This window comes from Neolamprologus multifasciatus, chromosome 17 (genome assembly GCF_963576455.1).
Source record: "Neolamprologus multifasciatus chromosome 17, fNeoMul1.2, whole genome shotgun sequence".
Lineage (NCBI taxonomy): Eukaryota > Metazoa > Chordata > Actinopteri > Cichliformes > Cichlidae > Neolamprologus > Neolamprologus multifasciatus.
Window position 1 is genome coordinate 35,959,620 of NC_140455.1, and position 19,405 is coordinate 35,979,024.

Consider the following 19,405-nt stretch of genomic DNA (forward strand, 5'->3'; position numbering starts at 1 on the left):
CACTCCCCTCAGTAGTGACAGATATCAGCTTCTTCAGACACTGACATTTTTAATGCCTGTTGACTCTGGAACTGTTTTTCTATTGTCTCTTCAATTTGATCCACTAGTGTTGCTGATTTCAAGACCTTTGCATGCACATTTTCTGCAGTGAGTGTAGTTTTGTAATCGTTTTGGGATTTTGTTGCAATTTTAGCTTCTATCTGGATTTTGTAAGATTGTCTCTTACAGGCTGCACAGAAAAATGAAGGGGACACTAAAACAGCTTCTAGGAGCCCGGTGAAAGCAATGTTAAAGTTGAAAATCTGATACAGAACAAAATGTTTTAACAAAAGTTCAAATCTGAAATCACAGACCAAGCCTGTTCAGTTGTGTCCATATATGCCTGACAGCCCCTGAGCATGTTTCTGATGAGACAGTGGACGGTGTCCTGGGGAATCTCCCAGAATATTTGGCAGGGTTGACACACTGAGGCCTTTCCCTTAGAGAGAGAGCGAAGAGTTCAGTCATTTGGGAGGGTTTTAGAGTACAGCCGTTATTGGTCCACATTGAAAGGAGCCAATTGAGGTGGACTAGATATCTGCCAGGAACCATCTCAACTACCCCTGCAATCTGGTCCCCAGATAAGTGCAAGAAACTCCGGCCACACGAGGCCAGGCATTGCCCTTTGTCGAGAATCCCACTGCATAAACTCTCGATGATGGATTCTGTCCCAGCACCGTCGAGTACTTTACGGTGGCACCGACCTGTGAGCACTAAATGCCACCCTCATGGATTCTGTATCTGACAGTTTATTTGAATCAGGCACCTGAGTAGCCTGCTGGAGGCCATATTGTAGGTCTTTGGCAGTGCTCCCCCCGTTCCTCCCACAGTTATTACAGTTTGAAAATGTTAAGCTTTAGTTTAGCGTCTATTAGTTTGAGTCTTAGTTTTAGGCTTTAATGATTATTTTTGTATGCAGGGAAATATATCAGAGGCAAAATAGTACAGGTATTACAATAAAAACACACAACCTTTTGAAAGCAGTTGACTCAAAGTGTTGCAGACGTCCAAAATCTCAATAAATATATCTGTCAAAGCCTCATCAGGCAAGTTTTAATACATATATGTATTTATTTATACCAAATTAATTAAATAATTTCAGTCCAAAATTCAAAATGTTATTTGTATTTTAGTTAACAATTAAAAAAAATATCTAATTTTAGTTTTTAGTTTAGTTGTAGTTAACTGTAATAACCTTGGCTCCTCCTCACACCAAAGAGCAGAGAATGGTCCTGCTGGTGGCGACAGTAGGACAATAATGGTACCTGCAGGAACACAGTATTTAAACACACATCTGTGATGTATTTTATTTGTCTGCTAATATAAAATCCAAAGGTTTCTACATATGTTTAATTTTTGGAAGACCAAAAGCTGCAACAAGCGTGTGTTTCTAAAAAATGTCATTATTGAGCACGACTTAATTATCTGTGTGTGCACTGCACTGAGCAGAGGGTGAGGACCTGGCAGTGCCTGCAAGACTGTTGGGCACATGACTGCTGTGAAGCCACCTCCCTTATCACAGCCACCACAGACTGCTTTTCTTTACAATCCTTCAAAGGGCCAGAAACTTAGTCAGTTGACAGTTCCCAAAGAAGATCAGCCATAGAGTCAATTGGAATCTAATTACTCTAGATGTTAGTAAAACTATACAAATCTAACAAATTAACTTTTCAATCTATCACTATTTCTGAATACTAGTATGTGTATCACAGGTTAGTACTTACTGTGCTCATCATTTTCGAATGTTTGCTTACAGTCAGCTTAAGTTGTATCAGGTAACATCAGGTAGTTTTAAATTTTAAACCATGCAGTGGTAAATGGTAAGATAATGAACTGTGCTCATTTGTGTCTTTTTTAAATGATCTGTTCCCAAACTTTCTGTCAGGTCCCTTTCATCACTGCAATTAAAAAAAACAACAACAACAACAACCAAACCTAAAACTTCTGTTATTGGTGCTACAGTTCACCTGTCGTCATTTTCATTTGCACCTTCATTCAAATGGACATGCATGAGCTTTCTTTTTAAAATTTTTATTTTTAGGATGTAGAGCTCTTCTCTTCCTCATTCCATGTCTCCTCCATCAAAGTGACCTTTAGACTGACACCATCTGTACGTCTTAAGAAGTCAAAGTCCCAATTCCTAAAATGCGTCTGAAGGAAAGAGGGCGCACTGGTGTTATCCTTAGCAAAACTCTTTTCAGCACTACCAGTTATAAAAGAGGTGTGATTTGTAGCTAAATGTATAAGTTGTAATAATTATATAAAATTATTTAACATTTCTGTTACCGGTGGTAGAACAATCCAAATATTGATAGTAGTAATACAGATGGTGTTGGTGTTGAATTGATCCAAGCACGATAGGATCAATACTTTGTTTCTGTCTCATTGAATTGTGTTAAGTAAATTATTTTAGGGGGGAATGAAAAAATATACCTCACACATTCATTCTGAAAAATGCCGCCTGCATCTTTTTGTGATGTCATGTCTATTTTATTTGTAGCCTGTAGCAGTTTGAACAACAGAGGTTCACCCAAAGTGTTTTAGCGACATGTACATTTACATTCCAGAGCTTCAAAGTAACAAAACCCTGTTTTAGAATACACGAATAACTGGAAGGAGTGTTTTATGCTTTGTTGTGTTGTCTATTGTGGATTTAGTGGTCATTAAAATGTGTTCAGAATTTTCAAACTGATGATAACTCATGTAATAAGTCCTGCCACTCTGATCTCCCCAACACAAGCTGCTTACTACAGTACTTGGCATAGATCATGCCAATCTTTGCAGTAACCCACAGCACTCCTCTTATCCTTCTTTGTGTGTGTTTGTAATAAACACACAAAAATGTATAACATCCTCATTTTTTCCTTACATTACATAGAGGAAATATAATTAAAGCTAAATTCATATGAACAATGCCAAGCTCATCTGACAGAGATAATAAAGTGCAGCAGTAGAACACAGACATTTTCAGAAGCAATCCATATGAATTTAATATAATTAAATTAAATTTGAATTAATTATTAATTAGAATTAATTATTATATTATTATATTAAAGACATGTACTTTGTTTAAACGCTTAAAACGCCAAAATCTATTGTCTTTTTCTCCGCTGTGGTGTTTCCACGGCACTCCAAATCAGGGTGTAGGGATGGTAACAAAAAAGCTGGGCTGCTCGGATCATGATCTAAACCGGAGACGGGGCAGGCAGCACCGCCCTCTGTGGTGCGCAACAGCTCAACGTCAGGCAGCGGCTCACTCAGGAAATTCAAATAGCGATCTGTCCACAACACAGCCGCACGCATCTTTATGCTCCAAGGTCATCGCAGCCGGCAGCCCGCGGAGGACACGCACGCACAGCCTCCTTCAGAAGGTAAAGTAACATCCAGTGCCCGGTTGTCATTGACTGCAGTGAAGGACGCGCCGACGTTGCCGGTGAGCCCGAGGATTAACCGAGCGATGCAGGGATGAGTGTGCGCTGCGGTGAATGAGCGCTGTAGCCTGTCAAGACAGCGGCTTGCGGCGCTGCAAGTGTCCCAGTCGGATGGGTGACCGCATTTTATGATGCGTTCAGGAGCCTTTGAAGAGAGGAGAGAAGGGAAACCCATCTGCCGCTTTGCTGTCAGGTGTCGCAGGTGGAAGAGCTGAGGTGCACAGTCCTAAAATATATTTTCACTGATATTTGGGCTGTTTTGAAGCATCCGGTTTAGTAGGCCGTGAGCATTAAGACTGGCTTCATCCGGTCAATATCCGGTCTCTATCAGCAGCATCATATGATTAGGCTGCAGTGCTGAGGAATTACTCCCCGGTTCCTGCGCCTTTCCAGCTATAGCCATTTCTGATCGAGTCGAACTTTGAAAGAGAAAAAAGTGTATTATTATCTTAGGATGTCACAAGTATTTATGTCCACGTCAGGTCCTGTTCAGTTGGTGATCTGTATGAATAACTTCACATTCTGCATGTGATGAATACCCTATGTGTATTTAGCTTAAATGGCAAAAAGCTTACACGACCCCAGTTTTAGGTTTGAGTAGAAATGAAAAAATGAAGTCTGTAGTTTGTAATCTATGATCCTGTCGTGCAAGTTGGCTGTGACAGAGCATCTTAGTAGGTTATCAAATATGTGGTTGTAACAGCGCCCTCCGTGGTGAGATGCTAAAATGCTAAAGCACAGGCAGAGTTGTAAACTGAAGATCAGTATTTAAGTTCTAGGTGGCTAACAGTAGCTAGTTTAAACCGGATTTATCAAACCACTTGTGGCCATAGGAGCAGAACTGAAATGTTCTGAGTCGAGTTTCAGTTTGTTAAATGTCTCAGGAGTACAACTTTTCAGTCACAATTTGTTATTAAAAAGTAACGTCATTTTAATGACATTTTGCTAGCAGATGAAAAAGTATTTTGCATCCATTATTTATTTGCATTAGATTTACATGGGACTATGCTTAAAAAAAGCTTAAAAAACCTTTAAAAAATAGCTCACAATCTTTGGAAATACTGTTTTTAACTTTCTTGCTGAGAGTCTGATAATAATATTGTTACCCGCACCAAAAAAATGATGCTACCATTAGCAGCTAGTTAGCTTAGTATATTAGCTAGCTTGCTTTGTACCAAAGGAAAGAAAAATAAAACATGTTTCAGCTCCTCCAAAGCTCACCAGTTAACATGTCAAATCTGTACATCTGTGTTGTTTTATGAGGAGATGTGTGGGACAGTTTTTTGACCAGGTGCAAGCACGGCTAACCAGCGAAAACGTATAATTGCTATAAGGTAATACGTGTGATATTAGTCAACTTTAACTTACTTTACTGATATGTCCGGAATTTTCTTATGATTAGAATTTCCATTTTAGCTTTTTTTAAATAGCCTAAGTTTGTCATATCATGCCCTTCCATCAGAAACGAAGTTAGCATTTTTCTCTATTTAGTCTCCGTCCCATTTTTGTTGTTTTTAATGTTGTCTTGTCTGTAAATTTAACCTAAACAGTCTGCAGTTGACAATGTCCACACTGTTTGTTTCTCCGAAAGCAGTGACCTTTCTGACCATGTGGGCAGAAATATTAAAATGTGCGTTGTTGTTTGTTTTTAACTAAGTTACTCTTTGGCTAGCATTTATGTCTTTGCCCCAAGAGATTGTTGTTGTAAATGTTATACTTACAGTTGTGGTCAGAAGTTTACATTCACTCTTCATGAGCATGAATGTCAATGTAATTTATTTGAACTGTTCTATTTCCTGGGTGGAATACATCTTTAATGTCTTTTAAGGAAAACAAGAATCAGGTGAACAAATTTGAATTCATTTTATATTTGTCTCTAATGCACACAGGGCCAGTATTCATAAAGACTCAAATATATAGATTCTAGGGCTAGGTTTCAAAGGCTTATTCAATTCTTGTTAAGCTATAACTGATAGTAGGCAGTTTATCTTTGCAAGCATAAAACGTATTTGTTTGACAGCATTCCAATACTCAGGACAATGGGGAAGTCCAGCTAACTCTGAAAATCTAAGGAGAATTGTAAACTGACACAAATTAGGAAAGTCTGTTGAGGTTCATAAGTACAAGTTGTTTTTATGTGTCATCACTTTTCCAAAATCTGCATGAAGATGTAAACCGTCAGTCTAAGGTGAGAGGAAATTGGTTAGGAGATCCAGAAACAATCCAGGAATCACCACGGCTCAAGCTTGCCATGAACTGAAAAGTGCTGAAACCCCACCATAACTGTCCACGTAGAAGTGAGTTTTAGATGGACATGGGCTAAGGGTGCTAACCAGCAAAAGAAACCCTTGCTCCAAAATAAACAACTTCAAGCTCAATTGAAATTTGCAGCTATACACATAAAAAACAAAATGCCTATTAGAGCTTTTTTTTTTGGTCACATTAACAAGAGGTACAGTATGTTTGAATGGAGTTAAGGTGAGGCTGTCAAACCTGAGAACACTGTACCAACTGGGACGATCTGATATCCTCGTGTCGGTGTTGTTCCCACATCATCATAATAAATGTTGTTCCAGGTTCAACATTGCAAGTGACCAATCACATTGTTGTGACGTCCCCCTTTTGTGCCTTTGAAAAATACCGCCTTAAAAAAAACTACTTCACTTGCGATAAGAGAAACCGCTTCTGTCCGCCGATCCAGGAACTTGAATTCTTTGCATTTCAGGATACTTTCCTTTAATAAACAGTAAGCATTATACATATTGTCCTTACAGAGGCGGTTTCTCTTCTCGCAAGTGAAGTCGATTTTTTGAAGACGTTTGTTTTTTTCAAGGTCGCGGATGACGTCAGCAGAAGGTGATTGGTCACTTGCAATGTTGAACCTGGAACAACATTATTTATGATGACGAGGGAACAACATCAACACGAGGATATCAGATCGTCCGTACCAACTGTCAGGCACGGTGGTGGTAGCATCCTGCTCTGGGCCTGTTTTGCACAGTGGATGGAATAATGAAGGAGGACAAATTATTTAACTTTACTTCACATCAACAGCTGGATGATAGAAACTTGGACACAACTGGGTTTTCTAACAGGACAGGACTATTTTGGAAACCTGCTAAACCTCTGGATTAGGTTTCATTAGTATGACCTCATGAACATTAAACATGGCGTATACTCCACACTGAGAAAATATGTTACTTACTTACTGTTAATCACTTAACATCCAGAATAGTCAAACTACAGCCAGGCCTTGGGTTTCAGCATTAATGCAGAAGTTATTTTGTCATGTAAAACCCATGTAAATGCACTCTCTGACAGCAGCTGCCTCCTCAACAGTGTACTGCAAATCACAAAAACACAACAGTTAAGAGTAAGTAAGAGGGTCAAAGATTCCAAGGTACGGAGCAAGCCTCCAGACTCCACAGATCAGCTCGATAAAACGTCCACAGGATGTAAATGGCCTGTATTTGTAAGGACCTAAGGACCCCAAAGCGCTTTACACAACCAGTCATCCACACATTCACACACTGGTGATGGCAGCTACTTTGTAGCCACAGCCAGCCACTGACAGAGGCGAGGCTGCCGGACACTGGCGCCACCGGGCCCTCTGACCACCACCAGTAGGCAACGGGTGAAGTGTCTTGCCCAGGGACACAACGACCAAGACTGTCCAAGCCGGGGCTCGAACCGGCAACCTTCCGATTACAAGGCGAACTCCCAACTCTTGAGCCACGATCGCCCCTTTAGGGATGTCCCTAAACATGGCCTATCCACAGAAGCTTAACCCACAAGACCCAAAGGATCTGGTACCACAGGTCACCCTCAGAAGTTCCATACCTTGATGGATCAGCAGAAACAGTTGCAAGGGTTTGAAGAATAGTGATAGTTCACAAATGAAAAAAAGTTAGCTCCCTACATTAAAAAGAGAAAAGAAAGAGCAGACTCAAACTGATTCTACCTGATTCTTATTTGAAAGATGGAAATCATGCCAGATGTGAACCCACCCATGACACACCATCACAGAACCACTCGGCACTGATCAAAAACTACAAAAACTGTTTCTTTGGACTCTTATGATGGCTAGTTACATTTTTTTGTACCCTATTCGTCAAGTAATAGGGTAAAAAAAGTACAAATATTCTGAGCAACAGAATTAGTATCATTACATAACATTAGTATTGTTTCCCCCCATACACATTTCTAGACATGACTAACGTTTGCTGTCTGACTATTAAATATAACATGATTACAGTTCTGTGACCTTCATGACATGGTCAGAGGTGTGTAGCGGAGAGGGAGCTCTGGATTGGATGGTTAATGTGGGTGTTGGCAGCCCATATGGAAAAGTGAATAAGCCTCCCAGCATGCTCTTGTGTCCACACATGAAATTTATTTTCTAAATCAAGGTATCCCGGAGTTCGTAAAAGGCCAGAGGCTGAGGAGAAAGGGAACTACAGTGTTAGTGTACTTTATGGGGAGACCCTCTGCCTGATGGCCTTTTTAATCAAAGCAGATTTCAAAGGAATTATTTCTTTGTGAAAGAATATGGGCGAGTGTGTTTGCCTGACTGCTGAAGTGAGATTAGATTGTTGTTGTGATGATAAGAAGATGGCATGTGTGCTTTAGTCAACTTTTAGAGAGGTGTTTATTGGGTTAATAATGAACTTCTGTTTTAACAATGGGTGTACTGTTACTTGGAGGTTACCTTAGAGCTAATCTTCCATTGCCATAACTTCAAGTCTCAGCATGAGGCTTTGGCGGAGTCAGGAGGAGGAGGGGGGCATGCTGGCAAGAGTGTAGAGGTCAAGTTTCCTTTTGTATTTACAGGATATGTTCACCTGAATAGCTTCTAAGTGAAGCTTTGAGTATTTCTTCTGTTCAAGGTCTTCACAAATACAGACGAATCCTACGCTTTAATTTATCTCCTCCAGGTAAAACCGGTGTCCTCTTGCGCTGTAACTCTGATTTAGTTAACCTTCTGTTGTCCTTCATTACAATTCAAGTCTTACAAGGCTCCACAAAAGCCCATTAAAAAACATTAGTAATTGACCACTGCTCAACCTTCCACTATCAGTAAAAGTGGAAAAAGTACTTGAACATATAAGAATTCAAAGAAAACTTTTAATTAGATGTGGACATGAAAATGTGGAATTGTTGCTCTTCTGAAGGATGTCTTTGCTGTTCTTTTCATGCTCATTTAATGGCCCCTGAAGGCTACCTTTAAAAAGTCTCTGCAATATCTCTCTCAGGAAACTGTAATTAACCTCCATCTAAAAATAATAACTGTATAATAACTGTGTTGGCAGCGTTTGAGAATCATGATTCCCTTAAGGAGATATTAAAGTTTAAACCTGTGGTAATCAGTGTTTTTGTAATAACAATAAATCAAGTTCTCAATGTGTTTTGTACAAGGAGTTGTTCTACTTACTGTTTTAGAGTCTTTAAGCTTTTCTAATGTGATTTTTATGGCCTCTAACTTTAATGCAGAGCCGATATAGGATATTTAAGCCTGATACAGATATTAGGTAATCTGATATATGAGACAAACAGTTTTCACTTCAATTTGTTATGTTTAGTTATTTATTTACTCGTTTTAGCTCTGCGCCATTCTGCCCGGATCATCTGGTTGTTGTGTTTTTGGTGTGGATGACAAAGTTTTCAATGTCAACTCACGTGACGTGGCTGAAGGATGTTTTTCTCGTCCCGTCTACTTCTTCATTATTCAGTTATCGGGTGTTATAAATTCAGATACTAATAGATTGGCAGAATGCTAATGTCAGATTTGGATCCAAACATGATCATATGTAGTCATTGATTTGCTGCTACTAACGTTAGCAGGAAATGCAGTAGGTCTGGTGTGCCAACTCAAAGAGGGCAAAGTTAATTTATTCCTCTTTACTGACGTGAAATCCAACACTGAGTCTCAGCTTTGTCCTTGTTGTGAATGAAACCTGACATTCTTCTTCATGTCTTGGCTTCCTACCAAGGCACTAAGTGATGTCTTTCTAGGACATACACATAAACATTCACACAAAAACACAAACACACAGATGTGAGCGGACCTGTTTGCACGGAGAACACTTTTTGTCATAATGCACAGTTACTGTAACCTTAACCTGTCACGACTAACCAAACTCTAACCTTACCCTACAAACAAAGACTTGTAGCTCAAACAGAACACACATTCTGTCCAGTATGTGACCCAGCCTGATGAGCTTATGCCAGTTCTATGATTTGATTATAGAAACTCTATTTTGGTTTCTGCTCCCCTTGCCGTGTCCTTGCTGCCCCCTCCACTGAGCTCTGTTGTCCGGATAAGACTCATCAAGGTGAAGTCAGGTGGTCAATTCAAGTGCACTGAGAGGACACAGGCCCAAAAAAACTCAGTCTGTTCAGCTTGATGTAATATACTTGCATATCTATATTATTGCTAATATATATTGTAATATATCTATATCATGGCTAAAGCACTTCTGGATGGATGCAAACTGCATTTCGTTGCCCTGTGCATGTGCAATGACAATAAAGTTGAATTCTATTCTATTCTATTCTATTCTATTGAGCGACTCTCTGTGCATGGCTCCACACTTGTTGAGAAATGTGGTTTCACAGTCTCTCTGTAGAACACTTTCTAACATGGTGACTTGTGATGGATTCTTTGGGGGATTTATTATAATGCTTGAAAATGCGGTTAATCCAAATCAGTGCCAGTTGGCCAATCCTTCCTCTTGGGTCAGAGTGAGATATCTTTAAAAATACTTGGCAGATATTACTGGAAAATAATGAATTCAGCTCACTTTGACTTGTCTTCTATTGCCGTCTTCCAATCAAGATTTCTGTTTACGTTGGTTTCTGCCAAAATACAAAGTAAGCTTCATGTATCCTTTGTGTTATTAGTAGATAGCTGTTTCATGTCACTAAGCTAATGCTAGGTAGATAACATAGCAGTCATATATATAAAAAGCAAAAGAAGAAAAGTGCTAATGTGTTTCCTAATCATGTTTCCTGAACTCAGTGGAAAACATTGCTAGGCCAAGAAAACATCCTAAAAAACACATAATAAGAAGACATAAGAACTTCAGGAAAGATTGTGAGTGAATCTTAATTCACTTACATTGGACCACTAAATAATATGACTGTGGATCTTTCTGACATGGTTCTGCTAGAAAATGGACAATGGGCTTTTCATAGGTTTGGGCTAAATGATCGATGACCCAGTGAATGTATACGCAGATGGAGGACAGAAGCTGCTCTGTGTCTAACATGCTGCTTTGGAAAGACTCCACAGCTACAGTCATATTTTATGACCACTGTAAACGAGCCCTTATTTATTATGTGAAACATACAAATACTCACCATGGTAATCAGCCCATCAGTGCTGGTACATAGTCAAACTAGCATACTGGTCTGTAACTGCTGACCTCTGTAGAAGACAAATCTGAAAAAAATTCCAGACAGGAGTCAATAAAGTTTTATTAGCACCTTGACAATGAATTGTTTGGTTGGTGAGTTGGAATGTTTTATTCTAAAAGTGGTCTTTCAGGTGGGTGTGGTTGTACAGCCCTGTTGTTGTCACCTGACTTGTTCCTTGGCACTGTTTTCATAACCCACCAGCTTTGACCAAAGCAGCAGTCAGGGCTGTAGTAGCTGCTCTCATGATCACTGGTGTGAAGGGCACAGGGGAGACGGCACATGACACTGATCTGGAAGGAAGTAAGTGTTGACTTTGTAACGACCGAACAGTGACTTTACTTTGTTTGACTTCTTGTGTACTTATATGGTTGATCATAAACCAGATCCATCAAGCTTGTGTGGACAATTCCCTTTTTTTCACCTACTAGATCTTTTATGGCCAATCTGTTTGGAGCTTCATATTAACAGCCATCAATTTATAAGCTGCTTATGGGTTCTGAGGATCCTTCGTGCACTGTTGCCACGTTCAATCAATCAAAACTAGTATTTCCACCAATCGCCACTCTGGACAGTCTGTAATCTGATTAGCCCGGATTAGACCTACTATATGAAACTCTGGGGAAAAAAGACTAATCTCTAACGTTGATTAAAGGGGCAATACAAGAGATATATATATATACTCAGAGGACAGTTTTTAGCACAAGTGAAGTGATGTTTTGCTTAAGTCATTCACTTATTTAAAACACAGTTACACAACTATTGAATTCCAAAATAAAAGCAAATTTAATCATTCCCCTTTGGCTTTTAATTAATTTGTTTTAATTATTATTATCTGAACTATACAGGATTTTTAAGACCAGTACCAATACGATATCAGTTTGGATATCCAATATAGGGGCGATCGTGGCTCAAGAGTTGGGAGTTCACCTTGTAATCGGAAGGTTGCCGGTTCGAGCCCCGGCTTGGACAGTCTCGGTCGTTGTGTCCTTGGGCAAGACACTTCACCCGTTTCCTACTGGTGGTGGTCAGAGGGCCCGGTGGCGCCAGTGTCCGGCAGCCTCGCCTCTGTCAGTGCGCCCCAGGGTGGCTGTGGCTACAATGTAGCTACAATGTAGCTGTACAATGTAGCAATGTAGCTACAATGTACATTGTAGCTACAATGCTACATTGTAGCTACAATGCTACATTGTAGCTACAATGCTACATTGTAGCTACAATGCTACATTGTAGCTACAATGCTACATTGTAGCTACAATGCTACAATGTAGCATTGTAGCTACAATGTATTTGTTGATACATGCAATGTATCAACAAATGCAGCAATATATGACACACTATGTGAGTTACGGCTGGCAATGATCATCAATGTTCAAAAATTTTGGTCTGTTAGAAGTCAGTCTATATGGTCATCACCAGTGTGTGAATGTGTGTGTGAATGGGTGGATGACCGGATATGTAAAGCGCTATATAAATACAGGCCATTTACCATATATCTGCCAATATGGTAAAGGAAAAACAGACACAAAAGGAAGGAAAAACACAATATTCATTTTGCTTGCTAGCCAGGTAGAGTCATTCATCCATCAACACAGTGCCTGTTTTTTATCACTTGAACACAGTTATGCACATTGAAACTAGTCAGTGCCTATGTGGCTCATTTAGTCACAAAAGTCGATACAACATTGTTAGTATAGTTTACTAGTTATATGAGTTGAAAATCTACTTGGAGGAGATGTTCTAGTTGGCTAAAAGTGAAATGCATCTACTACACAAAAAATCTCTACAGACTTGCTACAGCCGCACGTCTCAGGGCCCCTGAAGTTTCTTATTTACTGGTGCGTTCCAGTTGAAGTGGAAAGTTAGAAATCCATAGACATCCAAGTCGAAATTCCCAAATGAAACACCGCTCCAATTCAGATTTCTTTCTGTGAACTTTTTAAGCACAGAACAGCAGGTATTGTGCTGTCATGCTAATAATGCACGAACGGCTCTACATTGCTAAGAAACAGAACAAATCCTGTTTGAACTTGCTTTTCCAACTTTACTATTGTAGTTCGTTCGTTTTAAAGCCTTAAAAGTGTTCATTGTGATGTCACTCTCTGGCCTCCTGCCAAGAAATAATCCTGTCTTTTATTTCCTGCTTCCTGGCTTTCTTTAGCTTTTCAAAATTATTGACATTAGCAAATGTAGGAGTCTCCACAACAATGCAGTCTGCTCATACCTGAGCTGGAACAAGGAAGCCGAGTGACATTATTTATTTACACTGGTCTTTGCGAGTCATTGATGCACTCGGACAGGAGAACCATATGTTTCCTGGTTAAATCTTTTGATGTTCTTAAAAGAAACTTGCTCTGGTAAGATGGCGACCCAGGGCCGGTACGTTTGGATCAGCCAGCTGAATATTTTCATGTAAAAGTTAAAAACAATGATGTTGCATTTCACTTAAAGTTGTGGTTTGAATTTTCCAGTGGTTGCCTGTTGTGTTGTAGAGGAAACTGTCAGAGTTGATGGTCGAGTCGCTTGATCAGATACAAAGCTGGATAGTGAGGTATCCTATGATGTTTATGTTTAGTCAATCTTCTGCTTGATCAGTCGACTGGCACGGGGAAGATGTTATCATTAAGCGCACAGACAGGTGAAACTTGATATGCACTGTGCGGGTCTGAGTTTTAATCGTGACTATTGTTTTTTACCGGTACCGAAAAAAAGAACCGAAAAAAAGAAGATTTATTCATAACACACGTGAAAAGAGCCAGGAAAACTGAGTTAACGATAAAAGCGATAACAAAATAACACTGAAAACCGATAAAAACCCTGAAAACCATACATTTCACACCTGAGCCTCAACTCTCGCGGCCCGGTACCAAACGACCCACGGACTGGTACCGGTCCGAGGCCCGAGGGTTGGGGACCGCTGATTTAGATGTCTGAGAAATAGCGGGTGACGGCTACCCCAGCAGCAATCTCTTCCCCTAAACAATGAATCAAATGCAGAATGCAAAAAACTGCAGTTCCTTTAATGGCCACTGGAGTCTGACTGCAAAAAGAACTCCATCCCCATAAATGCCCAACCTCAGCCACAGTCTACAACAAGAAACATTTTAGCCCTCGGTCAGATCGGCCTAGAAACTGTCGCTAGGTAAAAATGTAGATTTCTTGGTGAGTAGCTGCTGGAGGTTGCTGGCAGTTACCTGTACTGAATGGAAACTCTCTGCCTTATGCAGCATGCTTCAAAACTAGTAAACCTGACCTTGAAACATGTTGTCCATTTTTGGTTTTGCAGCTTCACTACCACTGGACTGTAGAGGGCCATTGGTGCCAAAATGAATTAGCTAAATACATAGTTAAATAATGGATTAAATTACAAATAAAAGTTGAAAATAATTAATAAAATATTAATTAATTTAATTTAAAACATTTAATAATTATGTATTTATTTTTAATTGTAATTCATTATTGACACATTTAATTAATTAATTAATTAATTCCTTCCAGTTTGAATGAATTATAGACACATTTTATGGTCTATTCATGACAAGTAGCTGGTAAGTATTAGCAGTACGCAACCAAAGTGCAGCACCACATAGCTCTTTGCAACCAGTTACACCTGCCAGCAACTTCCACCATTCCTTCATCCCTAGAGATTCGTGGTTGCCAAAGGGACGCCGACCGTACTCTCGGCTTGTATGACTGAGACCTGAGACCTTACTAACAACTCCATGGTGGATTTAAACGCTTGGATTGTCTTTAAGCTTACAACGACTGTTCTGACTGGCAGGTATTCTAGCAACCAGCTACTGCTGATACCTGCCTGCTAGGAACAGGTCATCATTAAGCGATCAACGGGGAACCCGTTTGACTTTTAAACCTTAAAATGGGTTTCGCTCTCTAATGAAAACATAATAACACAAAGCTGAAGTGAAATCAGCGGTGCCAATTATTTCAGACTCGTACCTGGTAATCCGAGTCTGGCTGTGTTAATCTCTGTAATTACTCACTCGTGATTCTGCACCGCTGACACGAGCAAACATGTTGACTCTTCGACAGGTTGCTCATTTCTGTGACGCCACACTAGCTGCCATCGTCTCAGCGGGTGCCTCAAATTAATTATACAGCTGTAAATTATACAGCCTCACCTCTGACTGATGACAGAGGTGAGGCTAATGAGCTTAGACAGAGCTAAAAACATAGCAGCTGGCCTTTTTGGTTTATCACGTGTCCGTGAATATAAGTGCAGCTTTCTTTACTTGACTTGTAGCATCAGCACAGTGATGTGTGGCAGGAGATAGTTTCCATTCTTGTTTTTTTTCCCCCTCACGTGTAATTAGGTCAGGTTTACTCTGTATATACACCACACACCACGTGATTTTAAACTGCCACTACACTTCTGTAAGTCAAGCTCTACCCTTGTTTCATTAATGCCTGTGGGGAGGAGGTGTGCTCAAGGTGAACAGTGGGCGGGGAGATCTGGCCTCTCAGGTATAATGAGTGCATGCCCTCTGGAATCTCGTGATCCTGTGTTTGCCCACACCCTATAAAGGATAAGGGCATGGCATGTCCTCCTTGCTCTTGTGTCACATTACTGTTTGCAGCTGCGCATCTGAAACACAGAGAGAACAAACATTTGAACCTCCTTTATCATCCCACAGGTGTCTGTATACTGTCAATATGAGCCACAGCTTGTGATTTATCTACAGGATATACTACCCCTAATGATCGATGACATTTTCCTAGAAACAGAACTTCTCGGGTCATTTTTTCCGTAACCTTAAAGTTCTCTGTGAGTTTTGATATCCTCCTTTCTTTCTTTTTCCAGCGTTCAGCGAATCTGCGTTGAGTTGGGCCAGTGATGCCAGCCCCAGCCACAAGTCCTGCTGTGCCCCCACCAGATGGTGGGTGGGGGTGGGCTGTGGTACTTGGATCTTTCATCTCCATAGGATTCTCATACGCTTTCCCGAAAGCCATCACAGTCTTCTTCAAAGAAATCCAGAACATTTTCGGCGCCTCCTACAGTCAGATCGCATGGATCTCCTCCATCATGCTCGCCGTCATGTATGCTGCAGGTAAATAACCTGTTCATGTTTCGAAAGCCTCTAATAATAATTTGGTATTCTAGAGTGGGGTTGTCATGGGTTGTTGCTACAGCAACAACACGACGTAAAACATAGATCATTTAATTATTGCATAAAAGTATTATGGAAAAGTTACAAATGAATTTTGTATAAGGCGTCATATTAGTTATGCTAAAGAAGACATAAAAACAGACCTCCCACTATGAAACTGATTGAACCGGTCTCTGTCTGCATTTTCAAAACTTAACCCAGAGAACGTTTAATTCAATCATTGTTAAAGTAGAAAAGAACAGGCTTGCTTTATCGTGGCTGCCTGCAATAACTATTTCTCTTGGATCTAACAGAAGTCCACTTGCTGCTCCGTTAACGATAACTGATGGCTAACACAGCTATGGGTTAATTGCTAATTGTTAAACAGCTAACGTCAACATGTCTGCCAGCCAGATTAACATTTATGATAACTGTTTAATACTTTACTGCTGTTGAAACGAGAGCTTTACTGACCTCTGAAGTTCTTTCTAAAGTGTTGTTCAGTGTAAACTAGCAGCTGTTAGCTAGCAGCTTTGCTTTGGGTTGTTGTGTGAGCTGAAGGAGGCAAAGATGCTACAAACAACGCAACAAACAACAGCGCAAATAATGTATAAAGTAAGAAATAAATTGCTTCCAAAAGAAATCTGTAAATTGTTCATAGAAAGAGAAGGTGGGTATAACTTAAGAGGGAAATGGAATTTAAAAATACAAAGTGCTAGAACAACTTTAAGAACGATGTCTATCTCAATTGCAGGAGTTAGATTATGGAACAGTCTAACAGAAGAAATAAAAGACAGTAAAAACATAAAACAGTTTAAAGTAAAATATAAAAACCTAATTTTAAATAAGTATAAGAATAAAGAAAACGGGGTTAACCCAGGACAGTAATGTTGCTGGTAATGGTGTTGTGGTTCTTTTTTGGTTTTTTGTTTTGGTTTGTTTGTTTTTCCATAACTTGTGTATCTGCAAATATACACCTTCTGTATTTTTGTTTGCTTTACTTTTGTTTCATATTTGTTTAATTTAAGACTAAAAAAAAAAATTTAATAATTGAGAGGTAAAACTTGAGGGGGTAGGGACAAATAAGTAAATACTTCTGCCTACTCCTTTTCAAACAAATAATGGAAATAATGGAATTGTTGGTATTGATACAGTTGCAAATGAGTATATTTATTCAGTAATAATTTGTTATTAATTAATATCTGAGTACTTGTGTTTTTGTCAATGCTACAACCTAATAATGCTAAATAACTTGAGTCTAGATAGTTGGAGTTAGCAGATGCACCATTAAAGAAATCTGAAAAGCACGATATGAGGAAAAGCACATGGGATGGGACATTGGTTATTCAGTAGTTTCTCTCATCATTGTCACACTGTTTCTACCTGTAAACACAATATGCAGTAACAGAATTGAAATGGAACTAGTTTGTGTCATTGGATCATGACCTGGATTTGAATCCACACGAGATGCTAGCACAGCATCACATGCAGAGCCTGCAGATCACCAGAGAAACTGAAGCCAAACAACAGCAACAACAACAAATTGTAATTCCTTGTGAGTCAGAATCACTTACAGCCTGGAAATTGGAAAAAAATAATCTATTAGTTGTTGATTGGATTTTGAAATAAATTGATCTGTCTTCTGACATGGAAACAGGCGAATTTTCATTTCACCGAGGCAGAATTTTTATTTCCGCGTACTAGAATTTCTAATAGTTTTCAGCCTCTAATCAAATTCAGAGCACGATTCAGACAAATCCTTTATCTTCTCAAAACGCTGCCACATTGCTGCAGCTGGCTCTTCATTTTGTTTTGAAAAGAAGAACCTTTGAAGGGTTGGAATTTGTTTTCAGCAGGTCACCCTCTCCACCATATTGCTCTGATCACCTGCTGTATTTCCCCACTTTGGCTTCAAGCCTGCAGTTTCCTGGCTCGGTAGTGCCATCTGTCCACGCTGTAATCCTCCTGTCACTCTGTCGCGTGCTGTTGTCATCGTCAGACCCGCAAAGCTCATTTCCTATGTTGTGTTCAATTGAAAACAAATTTTCATTCAGTAACTGGAAATTGAAATATAATATAAAGTCTTCTGCTCAAAATTAAGTATTGTGGTCTCATAAAGTAATTTGGGATTGTGAGTAAACACCTTATGGACAGGTGGCGTTCATCAGGCTGAAACAAGCTAATGGTTGCTGTGCTGCTAATGACACAACCTGTTTAATGTTCCTAGCGAAACATATTTATCAAACAGTAAAAAACTTGAGTGGTTATTGCTGATTGTCTTGGCTTTTTAACCGATCGCTAACTGCTGCTTTAGCTTTGCAGTGTCTATATGCCGCTATCACGTGGTTACGGCATCAACACACGCGCTTACTGAGCGAGCCGCTCTTGTTTCTCATTCATTCACATTGATCGCAGCCATTCAGCTATTCATTAAACACCTGCTCTCTTGTTCTGACTCTCACGCTGATGATTCAATCAAAGTTTAACACCTTTCTAATTCCCCGCCGCTGCTTTCGTGTGTGTATTGGTGTTTGCATGGCCCTGTCATTACTGTGGAGCTGCCTGGTAATGAGCCGACAGCCCCAGACACCCACAAGTAATAATCTAATTGATCCAAATGACTGAAATGACCTTTTACTTATTACCTCTACCATGAGCTACCCTGTGTCTCTTCAACCTGCTAAGCTTTTTGATGAACAAAATACTGAAAATGATGGTTTTGGCTCATTGGATTATATTTTATAAGCCAGTTAGGTCACATTTGTAAAGTCCCACACGACATGAGATGTGTGTGGAAGGTTGCTGGTTTGATCCCTGGCTCCTCCAGTCAAGGGCAAGATACTAACCTATGAATGCTGTTGAATGATACATAGAAAGCAGTTATATAGACAAAGCATAGAAAAAAGTGCAAATGAGGCAAGTTGGGCTATTATTACATAGGGCTGCCACAAATGATTATTTTGATAGTCGACTAATCAGATGCATCCATTGGACATAAAATGTACAGCTTATTGCATCAGCATGCATCTGCTCTTATATAACTATCATCAGCTTACAGCTTTAAAAATAAAGACAAGATGATAGTTTATTAAATTTTAATGAAATTTGCAGATTGTTTCGATGAAGTTTAATAAACTCCTTGCTATCTAAAATAGAACAGGACACCGGAGTATATTCTCGAGCATCTCACACTTCTGATAATCAGCTGTCTGCTTGACGTTTATTCAACTGTGTAAAAACTATAACTTTAATCTCAGCCAAACCGATTCACTCAGGAACAAATAAAGTACTAAAAAAAGCCAAACAATAACATTTTAAGTTATCTAAGTAACGTATATATGTTTAACCCGAGTAGTGAAAGACGGAGGTGGGTTTGAAAACGATTTGCCGGAGTCCGGTGCTCTCACGGTCTCTAGT

The 19,405-nt window shown here is 39.6% G+C and overlaps 1 protein-coding gene across 2 annotated transcripts in view; it reads left to right on the top strand.

Moving 5' to 3' along the window:
* Positions 1-3,214: 3,214 nt before the first annotated feature.
* The window catches only part of LOC146499791 (monocarboxylate transporter 2), a 33,426-nt gene continuing 17,235 nt past the window's right edge, over positions 3,215-19,405 (top strand). Inside the window, exons 1-2 of one of the 2 annotated variants that reach the window (XM_085138580.1) lie at positions 3,215-3,686; positions 15,703-15,949. In XM_085138580.1, the coding sequence (XP_084994706.1) occupies positions 15,736-15,949 (214 nt within the window). In that variant the 5' untranslated portion in view covers positions 3,215-3,686; positions 15,703-15,735. The remainder of the gene's footprint in view (positions 3,687-15,702; positions 15,950-19,405) is intronic. The other variant, XM_085138579.1, reaches the window with a different exon arrangement.